Raw genomic sequence first — 21,191 nt, 5'->3', positions numbered from 1 at the left:
AGGCGCAGGTAGATATCTGATCCACCCACGCCTGTTAGCCGCACGTGTCAGCTGATTGGATCAGCAAACATGCATGGGGGATTATCGTGGGCTCACCGCCAGAGCCTTAGAGAGGTTACGGGTAGGGAACGACCTAGGACGTATATATATACGTCCAAGGTTATGAAGGGGTAAAAAAAATATATAATCATTAGCATATGTTTTTGGCATACAGATAATAAAATTGTTTTAGATTGGTGCGAGTCATAGGAATCTGTACATCACTATGCAGCATGTCGCTGCAATATAAGCAACATAAAATAAAAACATTCCTTTTAGTCAACCAATTAATTTGTTGACTATTTTAATATTTCAGAAGGCAAAGACTACCAACAGACATGGAATAAGTACTCACCTTAAGCTGATAAAAGTCATCTGTGCCATCCTTCCGTGCCAAGCACTGCACAATACTTGGCACAGGAGAGTTGCCCAATCGTGGACCTAAAAAGTAAATAAAATTTAAGAAAAAAAAAAAAAAAAAGTTGAAGAGGAAGTTGCATAAAATAAAGCCCATCCATCATATTCACAACTTCTTGAAAGAAATCTCTCCACAAGACCACCTTGATCTACTTTCCCCTATACCATACTTATGTAAATGGTCTTCTCTTTTGAGAGGACAAGCGCAAGACAGCTATTTCTGCATTAAATAAAACAGTAACATTTAGGCCTAAGCCACACGGCATGAAAATCGGTGCGAGTTGAGTTTTGGGGGGGGGGGGGGGGGGAGAAAATAAAAAACGCATTACACTTGGACCAATATTAGCATGTGTGTCAGCACCCAAGAGTGTTTATTTTCTCAGCCATAATCGGACCGAGAAAACAAATCGCAGCATGCTGCGGGTGTAATGCGATCCCGTTTTCTCTTGCACCCATTCAAATCTATGGGGCGAGAGAAAAATTACACTGCACTCGCAGTACACCTGTGTATCGCGAGTGCAGAGAGAGAATGGCAATAGCCGGCAACGGATGAGAGCGGGAGATAGATCCCTCCCACCCCTCCGCAGCGCCGGCCCGTTGCTCCACAGCACTGGCTCGCCACCCGCAGCTATGGTCCGCTCGCACGATCAGACCTCAGTTGCAGGGACACTCGCATGACACTCGGCTCTGCTGTACTGCCAGCGTGAGCCGAGTGTCATGCGAGGGGATCGCAGTAATCCCTGTGTAGCCCCGGACTTAAACTTGTAGTATCCATTTACCTGCCCCAAACCACATTCTCTTTCCTTGCCTTAGCACAGGGATACAGCACATTATCTGACTACTTGGCCACTATATCAAAAAGGCAGAAGCGACCATGCCCTGCCTGCAAGTGTGCTCAAGGCAACTACAGAAAGGCAAAGTAGTGACTGTAGTCAAAAGTGGAGACCAACATTGTTTTTCACAAAGTTTGCTGCTTCTGTGCTTGCAGTCACAATTTACTTACAATCTAGATTGTTATAAAGAGTGATCAGATGAATTGCAAAATGGTCCTTGAAATCATTGTCTTCTGCCAATTACGGTTCCCTCCAAGAAAACACATGCAGTCATCTTTGGTTTGCAACAAATACGCTTTACAGTCAAGGACACTGCAGTTTGTAAAACTGCTCCTAAATAAACCAACTTCAAAAAGAGGTTCAATCGCCGTTAAAAGGGGTTTCAGGACGCCTAAAAGAGTCCAGCAAGTAGTCGGTGCCCCTGCGAAAGAGGCTTCAGCTATACAGTTCAACACCAGTGCAGAACCTACTCAAAAAAAGACAGTAAGCACCTGCTTACAAAACAGTAGGGCCAAGGCTTTCAGAGGTTATCCTGGCATCTATAAGGGCAGTGAAGAAGCAACGCCTCACCAAGCAAAAACATCAAAAGCAGACATTCTGGAGGCCGTACAGGAGTAAACTGGAGTAAAGGGATTTCCTGTGATGAAGTCCGTTTGGAATATCTGGAAAACTAATCAGCCAGAGAAAAGGTGAGCACCACCATGAGTCCTATGTCATGCCAACAATAAAGCATCCCGAGACCTTTCATGTGCGAGGTCAGAGGACAGAGGACGCGCATAGTGGTATGAAATTCTGAGCATGCCCCGGGGTGCGGTGTCTGCTGCAGAGACCTCTCCATTATGTGCCGAGTGAATTTACATTCCAGTGATTATATCTGTTGATGTGTACTCCTTTGTTATTGGCTATTTGAGCTTTAAATACCTTACTAACCTCCTCACCAACCAAGCATTTGTGAAACGCGCGTCAAGTGTTTGGTGAGCGAGCGAGGTATTACTCCTTACTTCTTGTTGTTATGGCTGTACTCATCCATGGGCTATTTTTGTGGACAAAGATCTTTATCTTTACAATCTCTGCATAGAAAGTTCTTTGTATAGTTGGCATATTATATGAATGTATAAATTGTGAAGACTGATTCATACCCACCATATCTATGTCATACATGTACCTTTCATTATTGGAATTCCCACTGTCACACACACACACACACACACACACACACACACTCTTAATCCTTATCTGTTGTACCAGAATTTTTATATATATATATATATATATATATATATATATATATATATATATATATATATATATATATATATATATATATATATATATATATATATATATATATATATATATATATATATATATATATATATATATATATATATATATATATATATATATATATATATATATATATATATATATATATACCGTAATTACAGACCAAAAGTTTGGACACACCTCATTTAAAGAGTTTTCTTTATTTTCAGGACTCTGAAAATTGTAGATTAACATTGAAGGCATCAAAACTATGAATTAACACATGTGGAATGAAATACTTAAAGTGTGAAACAACTGTAAATATGTCTTATATTCTAGGTTCTTCAAAGTAGCCAGCTTTTGTTTTGATTACTGCTTTGCACACTCTTGACATTCTCTTGATGAGCTTCAAGAGGTAGTTACCGGAAATGGTTTTCCAACAGTCTTGAAGGAGTTCCCAGAGATGCTTAGCACTTGTTGGCCCTTTTGCCTTCACTCTGCGGTCCAGCTCACCCCAAATCATCTCGATTGGGTTCAGGTCTGGTGACTGTGGAGACCAGGTCATCTGGCGTAGCACCCCATCACTTTCCTTCTTAGTCAAATAGCCCTTACACAGCCTGGAGGTGTGTTTGGGGTCATTGTCCTGTTGAAAAATAAATGGTCCAACTAAACGTAAACCGGATGGAATAGCATGCCACTGCAAAATGCTGTGGTAGCCATGCTGGTTCTGTATGCCTTCAATTTTGAATAAATCCCCATCAGTGTCACCAGCAAAGCACCCCCACACCATTCTCCATGCTTCACGGTGGGAACCAGGCATGTAGAGTCCATCCGTTCACCTTTTCTACAAAGACACGGTGGTTGGATCCAAAGATCTCAAATTTGGACTCATCAGACCAAAGAACATATTTCCACTGGTTTAATGTCCATTCCTAGTGTTCTTTAGCCCAAACAAGTCTCTTCTGCTTGTTGCCTGTCCTTAGTAGTGGTTTCCTAGCAGCTATTTTACCATGAAGGCCTGCTGCACAAAGTCTCCTCTTAGAAGTTGTTCTAGAGATGAGGTGTGTCCAAACTTTTGGTCTGTACTGTGTGTGTAAAATATAAAATACATATATAACACACACACACACAATTTGTGTGTATAATATATCTATATATCTATACACACACACACAATTTGTGTGTATAATATATCTATATATCCATACACACACACACACACACACACACACACACACTTTTTAATTTTTTTAATTAAAATCGTATTTAATAAAGAAAAACCTGTTTAGAATCAAGGTTCTGATCCCCTCTGTCCTGGTGCATAGTCTCTTTTGGTATCCCTAAACAGTGCCTTTCTTGTGCAGCTACATTCTCCAGGACTGCAAGTCTTGGTAGTTCACACAGAATTTTGCTGGCCAAGACGAATAAATAGCATCTAAACCTCCTCCAAGAGAAACTTCTCCCAACAATCCAGTAGCAAATTGGTGATAAACAATGCTTTCTTCAACATGAGGAGCACTTTAACATACAAAAGGTATTAGTGATATCCAAGTGGTTTGGTGAACAAGATATTAAATTTTAGTGTCCACGGCCAGGAAACTTCCCAGATCTCAGTCCTTTTTGAGAACCTTTGGAGAGTTCAGAAATTGTGATAAACTCCAAGTACTGACTAGAAAAGATGGGCTGTGATCCCATCAGTCAAGCTTTGGCCCAGAAGCAAAGAGCCCGGCTACCACGACTAACTGCAGACGTCTTGAACAATAAGGGTCAACACTGCAAAATTCAGTCTTTACATAAACATTATTGGTCAATAAAAGCTTACAAAACGTATGAAGTGCTGATTATTATACTTTATATGATTACTAACCATCTTACTAAAAATAAAAAGCAGCAGCAAACTTTGTGAAAGCCAAAATTAATCTCAAATAGTTTGGCCACGACTGTATATTAATTAGATCTTTAGTATTTGGCAAAATGCTACACATTCAGAAAAGCATTCATCACACTCCTAGGATTACAATGGCATCACGCTGATCCTGCTGAACGCATCCAAATACATCAAAGCTCTAAAAGCCAAAGTCATTTGTACTCACCCAGAATGAACGGCCCGGCCCTCTTGGCATTACTTCCAGAGATACTGCTGCAAAGAGCCTTGGATCTGGCAGAGGTCTCCCCAGAATCTCTTTCAGATGCCCTTCTCTTCATCCTCTATCTGCAGAAGAAAAAAGCGTGAAGAGATGGAAGGCTGGGGTGAAATGCTGCTTGCTCACTTACTCATATGCATGCCTTTTTCCCTGCAGAGTTTCTCCACCTACTGATTTTACAGTCAGTTCCTGAGCAGACAGTTCTCCATCTGCCTTCACAGACTGAGAAATGAACAGGTCATCCTCATCTACAAACATGAAATAGGTCAGACAGAAGAACAGGAACATCTCAATCTGGCTAGCAATATGATTATAGATTTACAGGGTATCCAAATTGCAGCCAGACCACCTGAAAACGCGAACATCCAAGTAGAAGCCCACTACTAGAAAAGTAGAGGATATATAGATAGACGCTACAGTGAGGCACTCACATTTCTCCATCTCTATGCGATAGAAATAGTGAATTTCACCAGACTATGCTGCCAAGTTAAAGTGAAAATGATGACACCATTACATAACGCCCCTTGTGTTATTCTGCACCCAGAGGACAGCTATGTGCCGGTCCCACATGTTGCATCATAGCAGCAAGCCAAATACTGAAACTGTCATTTCTACATTCTTACAGATCCCCAAAGGGGTTCTTCTATTTTGGGCAAGTGAAGACAGCAAGATCCCGTAATTCTAGGCACGATTACAACAAAAAGGCAGTGACTGGATCCTGCTGCAATCCCCCTTTTAGATAGCTTTAATGTATGGGGCATTTTAAGATTTGTATCACAGCCACCTGCAACGTCAGGTTTCATGGCGAGCCAACAGCGTTAATTCAAGGCTGCAGGCACAGTATCAGTCCGGGGCTTGCCATCATTATGTAGAGGCTAGGATTTGCCTGTATTAGGTTGTTTGAAAAAGGTGTAAGGTTGTTCAAGCAGATGAGAAGAGAAAAAACAGCAAGCTATCAAGTTAAAGGGAATTTATCAGACGTATCAACCCTCTCCTAAGCTGGAAATATGGCCATGTTTGTTAAAGGAAGCTGAATAAAATGATACCCTTAAAAAGGGAACCGGTCACATTTTTCTCTATTAAACTAAGGCTGCTTTCACACAGTTTTTTTCAATCAGGCACAACACGGCGCTTTGCAGAAAAAAAAAAAAAAAAAAAAAAAAAAAAAAAAAGCTTTTTTTTTTGCCACCGGGTGCGGTTTCCTCAGACTTTTATTAGCGCCGGATTGTGCCGCATGTACTCGCGTTTGATCCGGTTTTGCCGGTTGCGGCAAAAATCATCACTCCGGCGGCCGCAGAGAGGAACGTTTTTGCCAGCGGCAAAAAACTGCATAGCGCCAGTTGCGGCGCTGTGAAGCATGGTGCATAATGTAAGTCTATGCACGCCGAATCCGGTGGCATGCATCAAAAGCCGGAAGCAGGTACCGGATTCAGTTTTTACTTCTGAGCATGCCCAGAAGTGATAAATTCAAGGCTTGTCAGAAAATCTCACTCACTCATCACGGGCGCGGGGCTGAACGGCTGTCACACTGCTGGCGGCTTCTCCTGATTTGAAAAATGTCGGCCGCCCATTATTCACTCTTGTATTCACTGCTTTTCCCACCCACCGGTGCCTGTGATTGGTTGCAGGCAGACACACCCATACGATGAGTGACAGCTGTCTCACTGCAACCAATCACAGCCGCCGGTGGGCGGGTCTATGTCTTGCAGAAAAAAAATAAATAAAATTTAAAAAAAACACGGCGTGCGGTCCCATCCCCAATTTTGATACCAGCCAGGATAAAGCCACATGGCTGGAGGCTGGTATTCTCAGGATGGAGAGCCCACCACCCTAACAATATCAGCCAGCAGCCGCCCGGAATTACCGCATCCATTAGATGCAACAGTCCCGGGACTCTACCCAGCTCATCCCGAATTGTCCTGGTGCGGTGGCAATCGGGGTAATAAGGAGTTAATCATGGCAGGCATCTATGAGACACCCCCAATAATTAACCTGGAAGTGAAAGTAAATAAACATACTTTATTTGGAAGGAAAAAAAAAAAAACCCTCTTTCACCATTTTATTAAAATCCCCAAATACCCCTCCAGGTCCGGCGTAAGCCACAGAGGTCCCACGACGCATCCAGCTCTGCTACATGAAGCTGACAGGAGCAGCAGTAGAACATCGCCGCTCTCTATCAGCTCCACGCAGCAACTGAAGTGATTCGTGCTGTCAGCGGTGACGTCACTGAGGTAGTGCCGGGGTGTCAGCGGTGACAATGCGTGCGGAGATTATGCGTGCGATAGTGCCGGGGTGTGTGCGGCGATGATTGGGTCTGTGTCTGTCTCGCTCCCTCTCTTTTTTTTTTTACCGGATCCGTCAAAATCAGTTTTTACACAATCTGAGACTGATCCGTTGCATCAGGCACAAACCAGATTGTGCCTGATTGCAAAAAAAAAAAAAAAAAACACTGATGTGTGAAAGCAGCCTAAAAGAATCCCCTTCTGCAGCTCCTAGGCTGCATTCTATGAAGGTGCACCTTAGCCCTGACTCCCCTTCCAGACCCCAAAAGTAACTTTATAAAACTTGGCCATTAGGTATGCTAATTACCTTGGTTGGCCAGATGGGCGGGCTCATTTTCTGCTCCTTTATCCCCCCTACTGCCGCTGATAGCCGTCCTCCTTCCTTGATTGACAGGATGACTCCTCAGTCATCCTCCTTGTCGTATTTTCAAATCTCGCGCCTGTGCAGTTAGGTCGGTTCGTGCAGGCGCAGTTCGCTCTGCCATATCGCAACCAGAGCAGAAAACAGCTGCCCTAGCTCACACCGGTGAGCTAAATGTGCAGGATTATGGGCAGGTACGAGCATGGCGCTGGTGAGGTCGGTGCTGTGCATGACCTCACCAGCGCTATGCCCCTACCCGCCCATAATCTCAACCTAGACGACCTAACTGCACAGGTGCGAGATTTGAAAATGCGATGAGGAGGATGACAAAGAGCGTCATCCCGTCAATCAAGGAAGGAGGACGTCGATCAGTGGCAGGAGGGGGATAAAGGAGCAGAAAATGAGCCTGCCCATGTGGCCAACAAAAGGTAATTAGCATACCTAATGGCCAAGTTTTATAAAGTTACTTTTGGGGTCTGGAAGGGGAGTCAGGGCTAAGGTCCACCTTCATAGAATGCAGCCTAGGAGTTGCAGAAGGTGATTCTTTTAGTTTAATAGGGAAAAAAAAGCCGGTGACAGGTTCCCTTTAAATCTGTGATCCAATGTCTTAGGCTGCATGCCCACCATCAGGGTCCACAAGGTTTTGGATGCAGCGTGTTTTCGCTGCCTTCAAACTGCTGCGTTGTACAGTACAAGCATAGTGGATGGGATTTCTATACATCCCATACCCACTGTGAATGTATTCCCGCAGGGTAAACTGACCTGACGTGCACCTTCTTAAGCGGTAAGCAGTCAATTCTTTGCTGTGGAGTCACAAGTATTCTCCATAGGGAGAACACAGCGAGAAACCACAGCGCCCCGAACACTGATTGTGGGCACAAGCAGTTGTGGTCTCCTGCGGAAGAGACTGGTAGGCACATTCTCCAGGAGATCCATGTCGGCCCAGAAATCTTAAAAGCTCAGATATATATTAAGAAAATGTGGATTTCTTTGAAATAAGACACTAGATCACAGATATCAAGGTATCATATTATTCAGCTTCCTATCACATGTAGGCCCATATAGACTGTTGAGGATTGATCCCATTGCCATTCTGTGCAGTTCTCCAGATCTTGATTTGTACTGTGCATCCAGTAAGGCACAATATTCCTCACACAACCATTAATAACCTCACTGATAGAATGGCTAGGCGTGCAAGTGCGCACATTTCTGAGTGTTCGGCTCAAATGGGACGCTAAATAGAAGTGAGATGTTTTGAAAACGTACTTTCCATTAATCATTAACATGTCTCGGTGCACATATATTGTAGTGTGTATGTACACAGTCACACACAGCTGTAAATTAGTCTTTATAAATAGGTGTCCTCAGATTGTTATGCTTGCTTTTCCACTGATATATGGCTAATACCGTGTTTTTCCAAAAATAAGACCTCCCCAAAAATAAGCCCTAGCAAGGATTTTCAGCATTTACGGAGAAAGGCTTACATATAAGCCCTCCCCCGAAAATAAGCTCTAGTCCCGGATCAATAATGAAGTGTCCGTGCAGCTAAAAAAGTTATAGATACTGCAGAACACTTCATTATACACAGCGGCACCCGGCAATTACACTCACCCGACACTGAGCGGCAGGACCTGCAGTGATCACACACCCGCACTCATCAGCTCTCACACACACACACACACAAAATCAGATCTCAGACACACACCAGATCTCGCACACAAACGTCAGATCGCATACACTCACCTCATCCAGCGACACCGATCTCTTCTCACCGGGAGAATCCTGAGAGGCAGTGCGGTGCAGCGCGACGAACAGGACCTGCGGCCGGACACGTGACTTGCTCTCATTCCCTGCTGCCGTAAGTGCTGGATGTGATGTGCTGTGCTGTGTGTGCGCGCGCGCGTGTGTGTGTGTGTGTGTGATCTGCTGTGTGTGTCTGCGATCGGGTGTGTGTGTGTGATCTGCTGTGTGTGTCTGCGATCGGCTGTGTGTGTGTGTGTGTGTGTGTGTGTGTGTGTGTGATCTGCTGTGTGTGTCTGCAATCGGCTGTGTGTGTGTGTCTGCAATCGGCTGTGTTTTTCTGCAATCGGCTGTGTGTGTATCTGTGATCGGATGTGTGTATCTGTGTGTGTGTGTGTGTGTGTGTGTGTGTGTGTGTGTGTGTGTGATCTTCTGTGTGTGTCAGCTAGCAGCAGGGTAGGACGGCGTGCAGCACCGACCGGAGATCACAGGAGGCCCTGGGAGCCACGCAGACGGTCTGGTGAGTATGAGTCTCCTGGAAAGTGGGGGGGGGGGGGGGGGGGGTGTGTCTTTTTTTGGGTGGGGTAAACTTACCCCAACCGTGTTTCTCCAAGAATAAGACCTCCTCCAAAAATAAGCCCTAGTGCTTTTTAGGGGGGCAAAAAAAAATATAAGACAGTGTCTTATTTTTGGAAAAACACGGTAGATGTCTAACCACACTGTCAAAATCCTAACTAGCAATACCAGAGATCCTCACTCCTCTTAAGGCCAGGGCTGTGGAGTCGGAGTCGTGGAGTCGGAGGTTGTATAAAATGCACCGACTCAGACAATATATAATAAATTGGGGACAGTAGTGCAATGCAGAATGTGCTGAATATATTTTCATAGGAATTTGGGAAAGTTATGAAATGTCCTATAAATGTCTGTTCTATTCCTGATCTAAGGTTACATTCACACAGCGTTTTTGCTGTGTTTGAGGATACGTTTTTCAGCTGCAAAAGCAGATCAGCTTTTTAAAAAACTGCATCACCTGAAAGGTTTTGGAGCTCATAAATAAATGCTTTCAATAGCAAAAGCAGATTAGAAAAACGCCACAAACTGGCTGCTCATTATTTGTGAGGATCCTCACAAAACGATGTGTCTGAATGTCCTATCTTTTCACCCATTGCCTTTGCTGGTTGCCAGAGTCACTGCATTTCACTGAATTATTTTGCCATCAATGTTTCGATGTTTGTAACAAGAAAGAAATTGATACCAAGACACTGGCAGTAAAAGACAGTAAAGCTCATCACACCGGCCAGTTTCTCCAGGCCTCAGTGGAAAAAGTTCGGCAAGACTACGAAGTCAAAAAAGAGCAGGTTCTTGCCATTGTAACGGACAATGCTTCAAACTTGATAAGTACAATTAAACTGATGAATGAGAGTAATGAACAACAGCTAGAAGAAAATTTCTGATTCAGTATGTGTGAGATGGAGCCACAGCGCTGCTCATGTAACTGAGGAACAAACAGATATTACAACAGAAGAACAGCAAAATGATACTTTAGGATTAGATCTTGTTGAAGCTGCTTCAAAATAAAACACTTTCATACTCATCACATGTGCTGCGTTGTGCACACGCTGCAGCTGGATAGTCTGCAAGAGGGACCCCGGGTTTCACACATCCGGCTTTTCGCCGGTTTTGTCAGATGCAGCGCACTCCAGTACAGTGGCAGCACGACAAACACCGGTCACATGCTGTCATGTGACCGGAGCATGTAACCCGGAAGTTGCAGCGCTGCCACTGTACTGTACTGGCGTGCGCCGCATCCGCCAAACCAGTGAAAAGCCGGATGTGTGAAATTGGGCGGACATGCTGAAAATCTAATTGGAAAAGTGAGAAAATTGGTTACTGCCGCCAGAACCCTTAAAATTGATTCCATCTTGAAGAGACGTGCTGGGAAAGGGGCAATTGTTGATCAAGCCACTCAGTGAGGCAGCACTTATTTAATGACTGAGCGATTGCTTGAACTAAAATCATTTCTTCTAAATATGGTGAACCCTCAAGTAACATTAAATGAAGGTCAATGGACACAGGTGGCTGAATTGAAGGACATGCTTAATCACCCGTTTATCAGGACTAAAAAATTACAAGCTGAGGATTTAACTCCTGGCATTTTCATAAGGGAGTGGAAGAACTTGCTATTTTGCCTGTCCCAAAGAGGAGGTTTAATCGCAGATGGCATTTCTGCTTCAATGAAACAGAGAGAGACACAGCTATTGGTAAATAAAATTCTTCTGGCAGCTGTTTATGTGGACCCAAGTCATCGTATACTGCTTGATGATCAACAGCTTACTAAAGGAAAAGAAGCTTTGAGTGAGGTAGCAGTTAGGATGAGTGGCTACAGGACTGCCAGACGCAAGAGGACTTGGGGCCTGACAGTGCTACTGCTGCCATATCTTCATCCTCATCAGATGAGGAGTTTAACTTTTGACAAGTGTTTGGATGACATGGAGCAGGCAAAGCGTTACCGCAAGGAAAAAGATTTCACTCCGTCTCCTATAGCAGCAGATTGACCAGATTTCAGAAACATTTTTCACTTGCTCTCAAAAGAAATAGAAAAATTCAACCGTTCATCAAAACTGACTGTGCATGAGGCAATTCCTTTATACCCGGAAATTGTTAGAGATGTTGCCCATGTGGTTACTGCTTTGCCTCCAACCCAAGTTACTGTAGAGAGGTTGTTCTCTAGCCTTAAAATTATTAGGTCAGATTTGAGGTCATCTGCGAACGAGGAAATTCTATTTCTTACAACAAATTCATAGACTGCACAAATGTTATTTAGTATGTTTGTTGAAAACTGTTTTTTGCCACTTACATAGTGATAGATAGATATCTATCTATCACTATGTAAGTGGCAAAAAACAGGTAAACAGCTTTCAACAAAAAACAAACATTTAGTATATTGCTTATATTTAAGTGAAAAATGTATTGTAGTACATGAACATGTGTATGTGAACATCAGACATTTAATCATTTTTATGATACAATAATCAAGATATTTGGATAGAACATAAAATATACTGTAGAACACAGACTGTAGTAAATTGTAAATATGTAATTACTGTATATTACATATTTACAATTTACTACAGTCTGTTCTACAGTATATTTTATGTTCAATCCAAATATCTTGATTATTGTATCATAAAAATGATTAAAATGTCTGATGTTCACATACACATGTTCATGTACTACAATAAATTTTTCACTTCACTATAAGCAATATATGTAGGAGTCTGAGTCGTGGCGTCCGAGTCGGCACAAGGGAAATTGAGGAGTCTGAGTCGAAGGTTTGGCTTACCGACTCCACAGCCCTGCTTAAGGCCTTGTTACACGCTACGATTTATCTGACGATATGTCATCGGGGGTCATGGTTTTCGTGACGCACTTCCGTCACAGTTAGCGACGTCGTTGCGTGTGACACCTACGTGCGACTCCGAACGATCGCAAATAGGGTTTTAAAATATCGTTTGTCGTTTGGAACGCAGCAGACATATTGCTACATTGACACCCTGCCAACGACAAACAACATCCACACGACTGCCTTGGTCAAATAATATATTAATAAAATAAACTAATAATATAAAGATGTAGCGTCGTTTGTGAGAGGTGTACGTGTGACCATTACAAAACGACCTATGAGCGATCTCGGGAAATCTTAACGATCTGGGCGTGTCACATTGCTAAGGAGATTGCTAACGATGTTGCAGCGTGTGACGGGGCCTGAAGGCTAAGAATGCACTTTGCGTTCACCTACTTGCAGTTCTAAATGCACGTTTTGGGCTTAATTGATTTGACCAAAGTTGCCTTTTTCAGAAATTTAGCGCTGAAAACGCATGCATATTTTCCGCGTTTAGATGTGTTTTCAGCGCTTTTTACATGCTTTTTCACCTGCGTTTTGACAGATGCGTTTTGAACATCAAGACACTGACTATTTAATCTTTATTTAGCAAACAAAATAAAGAAAAAAAAACAAAAACAGAATTTAGAAATAATTTAAGAAATAGAAATATTTAATAAAATTATAGCGGTATTATACTATTTATTGGAAAAATAGCAAAAAAATTAGTAATTTTCTTCAATTTAATTGTCGGACTATGTGTGTGTGTAAAGGGACATATGAAATTATTATTTTGATGTCCAAAAAGCATGCGTTTTGGTAGTCCAAAACGCATGTTTTCTGCACATAAAAAGCAGGTAAAATGCAGGAATCTTGTTTTTTGCCATTTCTCATTGACTGCAATGTTAGCAAACCGCACCCAAAATGGCAAAAACAATTGACATGCTGCTTCTTTGAACGCATGGTTTTTGCCACAAAATATGCAAATTAAACGCAGCGTTTAGAAAAGCAAGTGCGGTCTAGAAATCCCCATTTTCCTTTGACTTTGCTGGAAAATCAAAACGTATGCCTTTTGGCATGAAAAAGGTGCTTCTCAAAACGCACCTAAAAAGCGCCTAAAACGCAGGTGGAAATGCAAAGTGCGTTCTTACCCTTAGGCTATGTGCCCACGGGCGCATGTTTCTCGCAGCTGCCCGCAGCTATTTTTAGCTCCTAGATTACAGCGGAATAGCTGCAGGAAACATGCGGACATTCATGCGGCTTACCTGCGGACGTCCCGGCCTCTTATCTCCATAGCGGAGGGCCGGGACATCCGCAGGTAATTCCGCATGAATAATTGACATGCAATTATACCTGCAGATGCCTACATCCACAGCATGGTCGGCAGCCACACTTTCCGAAGCGTGGACACAGCACTCCCCATGTCCCATAGGATAACATGGGGAGTGACTGTACATGCTAAAACCTGTGGATTTATCTGGAAAATCCAGAAAAAAAACGCAGGTTTTCCGCAGCAAAATCCGCACAAACAAGCTCCCGTGGGCACATAGCCTTACTGTGAAAAACTGAGCATTTTAGTCCACTTGTTCCAGGTCTATGGCATTTGCTCTACCACATATAGAAGCGCATGAATGAGCATACAAGCTATTGACCTAGAGAATGTATGTAGCCTTCACTTTATCGACAGCACTCCAACATCTGTGTATAGTACGATATGAAGGATTAATTTGTTTTTGTTTTTTCTTCTTACACACCTGCCACTATGTAGACAGTCCACACACCTTTCTAGCAAAATTCATCCTTAAGGGTGTACACCAGAAGGATAAATAAGTTTTTAGATAGGGGCTAAGTTGCTAATCACTGGTGGTCTGACAGCTGGGACCCCCAAAGGATCCAGAGTTTGGGTTGCCTACATCTTCACAGCTCGTATCGGACGTTCATAGCTTCCCTCCACTCTATGACATGTTACATAAAAGCTGTCCAGCTGTAGGCCATGAGCACAGAACAATCCATGACAGTGCAAAATCTGTGCTGACATTGTTATACATAGTTTGTATGTGATCTGCCTAGTATGAAGTGAAAACCGAGGAAGCAGAAAAAAAATTATACATACATACATACACATACATACATACATACATACATACATACATACATGCTGTGAAAGAGCGGCTGGGAGAGCAGAAAGAACCATGTCAGCATACATTATACACTCATGGTTGGCACGGTGTCTCTAACCTGCAGCTACACAGCTTGTGTGTAATATGCCAAGGAGAGAGAAGAAAAAAACTAAAGTCACATACAAGCTGTGAGAAAGGAGGCAGAGCACAGGTTGGGGGGGGAGCAAAAAAAAACACAAAAGAATAAACAGGCACACTCAGAACGTTAGGTTGATCAGGGAGTCGCATCGGGGGGGGGGGGGGGGGAAGCTCGAAATTTCTGGGACTTCTAGCGTTAAAAAGCACCAACCAGGATTTTCCTATACAACCTAAAGAAAGTGCTATACTGGCACTATAAGGCTGATTCTATACATAAATTTACTTGTCAGCTAGGATGTAATGTTTTAGAAACCCAAGCAGGTAGAGTTTGTAAAATGAGCAGCTTTTTGATTGCAGAAGCTGCCGATCAGCTAATAGCTGGGGTGGGTTTTGATAGTGATTCCCGTCCCCTGCCTGTTCCTCCCCCTTTTATTCATGCTAATTCTATTATAGAATCGTTATTAAGTGGATAGAAGGACCTTTGCTGATGTCATTCCCATGTGACCAGAAGGGGCTGAGCCTCAGCAAACAGAAAAATAATGTTGCTTCCTGGTATCAGCTATGTTTGCTGAGACCACACCCCTTCTGGTCACATGGGTATGACCTCAGCAAAGGTCCTTCTAGCCACTTAATAAAACGCTTCTTTAATAAAATTCACATAAATTAAAGATGGGGGGGGGGTGATCCAGACAGGCAGTTAGGTGAGAATCACTTAAAACTCACCCCAGCTTTTAGCAAATTGGCAGCTGCTGCCAGTCAAAAAGCTAATTTTACAAACTTTACTTGCTTGTGTTTCTAATACATTACAACCTGGTTGACAACTAAAGGTATGTATTGAATCAGCACGATACTGCCAATATAGCACTGGCTTTAGGTTATATAGGAAAATCCTGGTGATTGGTGCACTATAAAAACTGCATCAGGTGGGAATTGGAAAAGCAGTAAGGGTATGCTGAAAGAATTGACATGCTGCAAATTATTTTCTGCACCAAATCTGCAAGGGGGGGGGGGGGGGGGGGAGAGAAACAACATGGGCACTACAATTCAAGTTTATTGACTTTGATGGCATAAGGGTTTGCTTGCCGTCTTTTTACAAAATTGCACAAAAAAAAAAAAACAAAACCATGAAGACTCTAAAGGTTGCTTTACACGCTGCAACATCGCTCAAGCGATCTCGTTGGGGGGTCACGGAATTTGTGACGCACATCCAGTCGCTTTGGCGATGACGTTGCGTGTGACACCTATGAGCAATTTTGCATCGTCGCAAAAACGTGCAAAAATCGCTCATCGGTGACATGGGGGTCCATTCTCGAATATCGTTGCTGCTGCAGTAACGATGTTGTTCCTGCGGCAGCACATATCGCTGTGTGTGACACCGCAGGAACGAGGAACCTCTCCTTACCTGCCTCCCGCAATGCGGAAGGAAGGAAGTGGGCGGGATGTTCGTCCCGCTCATCTCCACCCCTCCGCTTCTTTTGGGCGGCGGTTCAGTGACGCTGCTGTGACGCTGAACGAACCGCCCCCTTAGAAAGGAGGCGGTTCGCCGGTCACAGCGACGTCGCAGGGCAGGTAAGTAGTGTGACGGGTCCGCGCGATGTGCGCCACGGGCAGCGATTTGCCCGTGTCGCACAACCGATGGGGGCTGGTACCCACGCTAGCGACAGCCTTATATGGCAAGGAATATAATTTCGTTTAATGTTAAATCAACAGAAATACATTTTAATCTCCAGAGATTAAAGCTTTAGATGTAAGACAACGATACAGGGACATTTTAAAAATGACAACTCCACATTAAAGCTGGCTCAGATTTCCCTGTTACTCATCCTCCTGCCCACCATTCCTGATCTATGTTACGGTAGATACAATGCCACTGCTGGCAACAGGGCTGGGTGACTTGATAACTTGGCTGACTCAAGACGAGGCGCAGATCTAAAAGCGATGGGCAAAGATTTAGTCAAAGGGACAACATGATGAGAGACGTATAAACAGACATAGGAGAAAATGAAGACAGTAACCCAGGCTATGACGTAGTGCCATATTTTCTCAATTATTGGCTTTTTTTAATTTTACAATAAATAGAAGTGAAGATGTTCACAAGGCACTATCCGGCAACATGTCAGCTGCCTGTGTAATGAATGAAATGTGTGTAACACCAAGCGAGACTGTTTATAGGAGCATTAATAGTAGAACAAAGCTCCTTTTTACATTTATTCAGAGGTGCGTGGGAACACTTTTATTCCATGCAAACCAAATTCCAAGCAAACGTGAGGCACAATGCCCAAGTCTGCCTGGAATACTGTAATCCGTGTGGAAACCCACCTCTCCTGAAGATCTATCTAAAATCATCACAGAAAAAAAAATATATATAATATATATATATATTTTGATTTGTTAGCACCAGTTTTATATTCATATAATAGTAAAACCATGAACTTCCAACATCCCAGATACAGAAAGTGCCCTCCATCACTAATATTCTACATATGACAAAATCTGCATTACTTGGAAATTCCCCTATCGTCCAAAGTCTCTAGACTTTTTACTGTGAATATCCCCTGTTACGATGACTTTCAGGAGGACTGTACCTGGGACCCTGGCGCTAATTAAATTGACCTGAGGAATCTCTGGACAGCTTTTATTTGCAAATCAGAGTACAAATATAATATATATATATATATATATATATATTTTATATACATTACAGACCAAAAAAGTTTGGACACCTCAAAGAGATTTCTTTATTTTCATGACTGAAAATTGTAGCTTCACATTGAAGGCATCAAAACTATGAATTAACACATGTGGAATGAAATACTTAACAAAAAAGTGTTAAACAACTGAAAATATGTCTTATATTCTAGGTTCTTCAAAGTAGCCACCTTTTGCTTTGATTACTGCTTTGCACACTCTTGGCATTCTCTTGAGCTTCAAGAGGTAGTCACCGGAAATGGTTTTCACTTCACAGGTGTGCCCTGTTGGGTTTAATAAGAGGGATTTCTTACCTTTTAAATGGGGTTGCGATCATCAGTTGTGTTGTGTAGAAGTCTGGTGGATACACAGCTGATAGTCCTACTGAATAGACTTAGAATTTGTATTATGGCAAGAAAAAAAAGCAGCTAAGTAAAGAAAAACGAGTGGTCATCATTACTTAAGAAATGAAGGTCTGTCAGTCAAAAAAAAAAAAAAAAAAAAAATTGGGAAAACTTTGAAAGTGTCCAAGTGCAGTAGCAAAAACCATCAAACGCTACAAAGAAACTGGCTCACATGAGGACCGCCCCAGGAAAGGAAGACCAAGAGTCACCTCTACTGCAGAGGACAAGTTTGTCCGAGTCACCAGCCTCAGAAATAGCAGGTTAACAGCAGCTCAGATTAAAGACCAGGTCAATGCCACACAGAGTTCTAGCAGCAGACACATCTCTAGAACTACTGTTAAGAGGAGACTTTGTGCAGCAGGACTTCATGGTAAAATAGCTGCTAGGAAACCACTGCTAAGGACAGGCAACAAGCAGAAGAGACTTGTTTGGGCTAAAGAACACAAGGAATGGGCATTAGACCAGTGGAAATCTGTGCTTTGGTCTGATGAGTCCAAATTTGAGATCTTTGGATCCAACCACCGTGTCTTTGTGCGACGCAGAAAAGGTGAACGGATGGACTCTACATGTCTGGTTCCCACTGTGAAGCATGGAGGAGGTGGTGTGATGGTGCTTTGCTGGTGACACTGTTGGGGATTGTCACAAACCACCGGGGGGGTCACTCAAAAATCCCCCCGCGCTGGCTACCAGTACGTCACAATCGGGGGGTAACAAGTGGGGGTCACCCCTCCTTTATACCTCCCGACCGACAGACAGAGCACGTGATGCGCTCTCTAGCGCCCCTCTTATAGTCAGGCCAATTATGGAATTGCCCGACGATAAGCAAGGAGGCCGCTATACTACTTATGCCGATTATTGAAGGGTCCCCGGTGAGAGTAAGGTATATATTCCCCCGACCTCCGCGGGCGGAATATATAAAATCTCCCCGAATCTCACTGGCCTCCCCACAATAATCCTTGGCACAATTCGCTGCCACCAACCGATTTACGGTAACTATTAGCCGAACACACAGACGTGGGATTCAAGATCGAGATAACAGAACAGCCCAAGATTAATTATATAATTTAATCAGCCTAAAGCACACTAGAACTACAATATATACAATAGGGAATCTACAGAATATACATATGTCAGAGTACAGTTACAATCAAAGCATGGGTTACAAACAGGCATACACAGTTCCAGCAGTTACCTTGTTGCGTCTGGCCACAGGGGGGCGCTGTAGACCAGGTTTCCAGGAACTCCCTCACAGGTCTTTCCCAACCAGGCCCCCGAGCAGAAGAACACTGGAAAATGGCCGAAGTAGGGTTATCAACCTGGGCAATCCAGGTCCCCTCCTACCTTAGTGACCTCACAGGGAAGCACTGCCACTCCCCCTGCATGGATCAGAATTATCCAGCAAAGGGGATATTGGCCATAACTTTGCCTGGGAGCGTCGTAGGCAGACGCCAATGCTCTCATTGTGACAGTTATGAATTTAGCTACAGAACGAGGGGACTCATGACCTGTCTGCCAGTTCCCCATTGGCTGATATCACGCCTGGGGCATTTCCCAATGTCCTGCTCCCATAAAAAGGGGGTGCCGGCATCGTCCACATGCGGAGACACCATTTTTATGGTTGCCATATTTATCGGAAATATGGCTTGCGAGATATGAACCATTTTTTACTGGAGTCGTTCTGTCTGGCTACTTCCAGAGCCTTGCTAATGAGATACAACTCTTGTTACAGGGTGACGGCAGGGAGTCATCCTGTGTCCATTGTCCCTAAGCCACCTAATTTCCATATCACAGGACATGGCCATGGGATTTGTTGCTAAACCAGTTGTGTGAAGGAAAGGGGGGGGGTGACACCAGGAGAGGGCTTCCTGACATACTTGAATATCATGATTTATCGTCATATCTCCGGATTTACCTCACACCTCCCCCCTTTTGAGGGCGCTAGGGGGCAGCACACTCCGGTGTTCCCCCGTGCGCCCGTCCGCGACCTCTCCTTGTCGGGACAGCCCATCTGCGTTACCGTGGTCACGGCCCCTTTTGTGGCGAATGGTGAAGTTGTATTGCTGGAGCGCAAGGCTCCATCGCAACAATCGCCCATTCGTCCCAGAGACGGTGTGCAACCAGCTGAGGGGATTGTGGTCCGTCTCCACGATGAAGTGGCGCCCGTATAGATAGGGTTGCAGACGCTGCAGGGCCCACACTATGGCCAGGCACTCCTTCTCCATCGTGGAATAGGCAACTTCCCTTGGTAACAGCTTCCTGCTCAGGTACAAGACTGGGTGCTCTTGGCTCGCAGAGTCCACCTGGCTGAGCACCGCACCGAGGCCGAAGTCACTGGCGTCGGTCTGTACTACAAACGGCCGCGTGAAGTCGGCTGCCTGTAGCACGGGCGGGCTGGACAGGGCGTCCTTTAGGGCCCGGAAGGCTGTCTCGCAGTCCATTGTCCAATCGACTGCAGAGGGCAGCTTCTTCTTGGTGAGGTCCGTCAAGGGCTTTGCCAGGCTACTATAGCATGGAACAAACCTCCTATAGTACCCAGCGGTCCCCAAGAAGGACATCACCTGCTTCTTGGTCCTGGGGGTGGGCCAGGATGCGATGGCCTCCACTTTCTCAGGCTCGGGCTTCAGTGTTCTCCCGCCTACCCGGTGACCGAGGTACTGGACCTCGCTCATGGCCAGCTGACACTTTCCCGGCTTGATGGTCAAACCTGCCCGGTGGATCCGCCTGAGCACCTGTGCTAGATGCTCTAGGTGGTCCTCCCAGGTGGGACTGAAGACGGCAATGTCATCTAGGTACGCGGCCGCGTACCCTTCAAGTCCCTTGAGCAGGGTGTTGACCATCCGCTGGAAAGTGGCAGGGGCATTCCTCATCCCGAATGGCATCACCGTGGACTCGTATAGTCCAAATGGGGTAATAAAGGCAGAGCGTTCCCTGGCCTTGCGAGTCAGGGGGATCTGCCAATATCCCCGGCTCAGGTCCATGATGGTCAGGTACTGAGCCCCGGCCAACTGATCGAGCAGGTCATCGATGCGTGGCATTGGGTACGCATCGGCGACCGTGACAGCATTGAGCCCCCTGTAGTCCACGCAGAACCGAGTGGTTCGGTCCTTCTTAGGGACGAGGACTACAGGCGAGGCCCAAGCGCTGTTGGATGCCTGGATCACCCCCAGCTTCAGCATCTCGTCAATCTCCTGGCGCATGTGTTGCTGCACCTCCAGGGAGACCCGATATGCTGAACGCCGGATCGGGGGATGATCCCCAGTGTCCACGTGATGGACAGCCAAGTCAGTCCTTCCGGGCTGGTTGGTAAACAACCCCCGGAAGGGGAGGAGGGTGGCCCACAGCTGGGACCGTTGGTCCTCCAAGAGCTGGTGGCCAAC

General features: G+C 44.5%; 1 protein-coding gene across 1 annotated transcript in view; it reads right to left on the bottom strand.

Annotated features, from left to right (window-relative positions):
- Positions 1 to 21,191, bottom strand: part of STK40 (serine/threonine kinase 40) — an 88,285-nt gene that overhangs the window by 51,314 nt on the left and 15,780 nt on the right. Inside the window, exons 2-3 of the mRNA XM_075336049.1 lie at positions 4,649 to 4,767; positions 395 to 480 (exon numbers count right to left, since the gene is read on the bottom strand). Coding sequence (XP_075192164.1) covers positions 395 to 480; positions 4,649 to 4,760 — 198 coding nt within the window. The 5' untranslated portion in view covers positions 4,761 to 4,767. The remainder of the gene's footprint in view (positions 1 to 394; positions 481 to 4,648; positions 4,768 to 21,191) is intronic.

The sequence above is a fragment of the Anomaloglossus baeobatrachus genome, chromosome 2 (genome assembly GCF_048569485.1).
Source record: "Anomaloglossus baeobatrachus isolate aAnoBae1 chromosome 2, aAnoBae1.hap1, whole genome shotgun sequence".
NCBI lineage: Eukaryota > Metazoa > Chordata > Amphibia > Anura > Aromobatidae > Anomaloglossus > Anomaloglossus baeobatrachus.
Note: the sequence above shows the minus strand (reverse complement) of the source record. Positions and strands in the feature narration are given on the sequence as shown.